The 3927-nt window shown below is 50.9% G+C and overlaps 1 protein-coding gene across 1 annotated transcript in view; it reads right to left on the reverse strand.

Moving 5' to 3' along the window:
- Window positions 1-3927, reverse strand: part of LOC125487682 (mitogen-activated protein kinase kinase kinase 11-like) — a 6489-nt gene that overhangs the window by 2215 nt on the left and 347 nt on the right. Inside the window, exons 2-4 of the mRNA XM_048619745.1 lie at window positions 2162-2310; window positions 664-839; window positions 138-378 (exon numbers count right to left, since the gene is read on the reverse strand). Coding sequence (XP_048475702.1) covers window positions 138-378; window positions 664-839; window positions 2162-2310 — 566 coding nt within the window. The remainder of the gene's footprint in view (window positions 1-137; window positions 379-663; window positions 840-2161; window positions 2311-3927) is intronic.

A 3927-nucleotide genomic window follows, 5' to 3' on the forward strand; every position in this document is an offset into this window, starting at 1 on the left:
CACGGTTGGGCACTGACCGATACACACCATTGGGCACTGACCGATACACACCGTTGGGCACTGACTGATACACACCGTTGGGCACTGACCGATACACACCATTGGGCACTGACCAACGCCAACACTGAGAGACTGACCAATGGGCCGGCTGATGCGGTGGCCGTCCTTCACTTTCAGCTTGTTCTTCTTGAACGTGCCTTTCCTTTTCTTGACATTGGGCTTCTCGGCGTTCATCTGGTAGATGAGGAGGCTGAGCTCCCGCTCGAAGACGTCCCGCTCCCACTGTAACAGGGCATGCTCCCGCTGCCGCAGGGACTCCTCGTGTGATTTCTGCTGGAGAGCTGCCCTCTTCAACTCCTCCTCCCGACACAGCAGCTCCTGAAACGCCAAACAGAGCCATCAAATGGAGTGGCCTACACAAACACTGGCCACCAAGCTCCCCGTCCTCCCCTCGCCGCACCCCCGCCCTAAACCCGCCGGCAAAGGCTTCCAACCGCTCTGGGATCCGGGCGGGCTATTCGACCGCAGGGTGCATCACAGCACGGCAAAGCACAATCCCACAGGACAGCAGACCTTCCGCCCACTCCCGGGACATCTTTTTCCTGCAAATCACAAGCTAGCCCGCCCCAAGTCTTGTCCCCTGCCCCATCTCGAGCCCTGTACCTTCTCCTTGGCCCTCAGTTCGTTGAACATGCTCTGGATCTCCAGCTTCCAGTCGTCCTGCATGGAGTGAAAGGATTCTTGGGGTATATCCAACAGCGCCTGCTCCTCAATGGCCATCAGTTGCTCCAGGATCGCAGCGAACTGGGGCCGGTGGTGAGGGTCTTGATCCCAGCAATCTGCCAGTGAACAGTGTCAGAGAAAGACAGAGAAAGACGGACAGAGAGAGAGAGAGAGAGAGACAGAGACAGAGACAGAGAGAGAGAGAGAGACAGAGAGAGAGAGAGAGAGAGACAGACAGAGAGAGAGACAGAGACAGAGAAACAGAGAGAGAAAGACAGAGAGAGAGAGAGACAGAGAGCGAGAGAGAGAGACAGAGACAGAGAGAGAGAGGGAGAGACAGAGAGAGAGAGAGAGACAGAGAGACAGAGAGAGAGACAGAGAGAGAGAGAGACAGAGACAGAGACAGAGAGAGAGAGGGAGAGACAGAGAGAGAGACAGACAGAGAGAGAGAGACAGAGACAGAGACAGAGAGAGGGACAGACAGAGAGAGAGAGACAGAGAGAGAGAGAGAAGGTGAGATCTTCATGGAACTGATTAAACAAGTCAACGGGCTGAAAAATCACAGATGGAGGAGTTCAATCTGGATAAATGCGAGGTATTACACTTGGGTACAACAACCAAGGGTAGGGCTTAAGCAATTAATGGTAGGGCCCTGGGCAATGTTGTAGAACAGAGGGACCTAGGGGTTCAGGGACATAATTCTTTGAAATTTGCGCCACTTATAGACAGGGCGGTTAAGGCTTCGTTCTGAGGGAGGGTCACTCTACCCGAGACTTTAAACTCTGACTTCTCTCCACAGATGCTGCCAGACCTGCTGAGCTTTTCCAGCAATCTCTGTTTTTATTGTGTGAGTGTGGTTAAGAAGGCGTTTAGCACACTTTCCTTCATTGCTCAGACCTTAAGTACAGGAGTTGGGACGTTATGTTGAGGTTATACAGGACATTGGTGAGGCCCCTTCTGGAATACTGTGTCCAGTTCTGGTTGCCCTGTTATAGGAAGGATATTATTAAGCTGGAGAGGGTTCAGAAGAGAGTTAACAGAAGGTTGCTGGATATGGAAGGTTTTAGTTAGAAAGAAAGGCTGGACTGCAGGGACCTTTATTCCATTGGACCGTAGGAGGTTGAGAGGCGATTTTACAGAGGTTTATAAGGCGGTTTCAAAATTGAGACGTTGCCAGGGCAGGAGGCGGCGTTGATCAACGAGTATGGCAGGCAGTGTCCTTGTGTGAGAGCGTATGGGACTGCGAAGCGAGCTGGCATTGAGCAGAGAGGGCAGTGGGTCATGGAGAATGCCCGACGCTCGCTGGCATTGAGTGTCTCACTGTGCCTTCCTGTTTCTCTGGGTCCTCAGGCGGTAACAAGGGCAGGAAGTCATTCCCGGGAGCAGCGACCGAGAAAGGCTCTGATTTAACACGGCGGGGAATAGTTTTGCTACTTACCAGCCATCAGCTGAGCGAACGGTTCGGGGCAGGTTGAGGGAATGGGGAGCGTCAGTTTGTTGACAGCAACCCCATAAGCAACAGCCAACCCATCGATCCCCCTGTAGGGAACTTCTCCGGTTAACAGCTCCCACAGTAGAACACCATAACTGAGGAAAGAGGAGGAATCTTGTCAATCTGCCACGCTCTCTCGGAACCTTATACAGCACATCGATACAGTCAGACAGACCCGACCTGCTCCGCACAGGTAGGTCAGTGTACAAAACCTGACGCCGAGTCACTAAAGGAGATGCAGTTCACTTGGTCAAAGAGGTTGGTCTTAAGGGAAAAGCCAGAACCCAGAGCTGAGGCACAACTGCTAACTCAGGGACCAGCAATAACATTGTTTTGCTGTCTCTGGTAAGAACTACAGCATCAGTAGGCCCTTCAGCCCCCCCTATTCATTGCTGATTCCATCTCGGCCTCAATTCCACTTTTTCTGCCCGCTCCCTTCAACCCTTAACTACTTAAAAACCGGTCCAGCTCCTCCTCAAATTTCTTCAGTGTCCTGGCATCCACTGCAGTCCAAGCACAGATTCACAAGCCTTCCTCCTCATCTCTCCGTTTTGAATCTGCTGCCCCTTATCCTAAAACTATGACCTGTCTTTCTAGACCGCCCCCCATATGAAACACCCTCCCTAAATCTACCTTATCAATCCCTTTTAGCATCTTATTAGATCAGTAAAATCTCCCCCTCATCCTTTCAAACAGTATAGGCCTCAGTTTCTTCACAAGGCTTATGTCTAGAATCAATCGAATGAACTTCCTCTAAACTGCCCCCAATGCAAACACTTCCCTCCTCAATCAAGAAGACAATGGCCTAGTGGTCTGCTCGCTGGACTGTTAATCTAGACAAGCAGGAAATGCCTGAGGTCTGGGGTTCAAATCCTACCATGGCAGATGACAGAATTTGAATTCAATTTTAAAAGAATAACAGGGAATTCAGAGTCTAATGATGAACATGAACCCACTGTCCCCATCTGATTCACCAATGCCCTGTAGGGAGGGAAATCTGCTGTTTTTCCCTGGTCTGGGCCTACGCGTGACTCCAGACCCATAGCAATGTGGTTGATTTTTAACCAGGACAATAAATGCTGGCCTACCCAATGACAGTCACATCCAGTGTTAATACAGTCTGGTTCAAGTAAGAGATGCCTTTGGTTTGTTTGGATGGAGTCAAACTCCAATGTTTGTTTCCTTGATATGCTACTGTACAGAACTGAACTGCACTTGTGACTATAAATATATATTTTGAACTATTTTTTAAAAAATTAACCAAGAAGTTCAGGGGACCAAAACTGTAAGCAATATTCAAGGTAAACTCTCACTAATATGTTGTAGAGTTTGCAATAAGACTTCCTGACTTTTATACCCAACTCCTTGATATAATCGCGGGGCGCTCGAGGCCCAGATTGGATTGCAAGCACCCTGTAAAACGCTGTGAATAACAGAATGGGTACAATGGCACGTAGCCAGGTACAAATTCAACCACCATCTCCTGACACTGTGCCTGTTCCCTCCCTAGGAGCTGGGTTCACCTTGGCCCACCCCCCCCAAACCCACCCCTTCCCACCCAAAGGGTTGAAGCTGCCCTCCCGGGTGCCCAAGAGCTCCCCCCGGGGCTGCCGTTACCAGCGAGCTGGGACTCCCCCACGTGTGGGATCTTGCCGTGCACCAGAATGGCTCGGCGGCAAACTCCACGGGCACTAAGTGGGGGGGGGGGGCGT

Source organism: Rhincodon typus, chromosome 43, assembly GCF_021869965.1.
Source record: "Rhincodon typus isolate 14 chromosome 43, sRhiTyp1.1, whole genome shotgun sequence".
NCBI classification, from domain to species: domain Eukaryota; kingdom Metazoa; phylum Chordata; class Chondrichthyes; order Orectolobiformes; family Rhincodontidae; genus Rhincodon; species Rhincodon typus.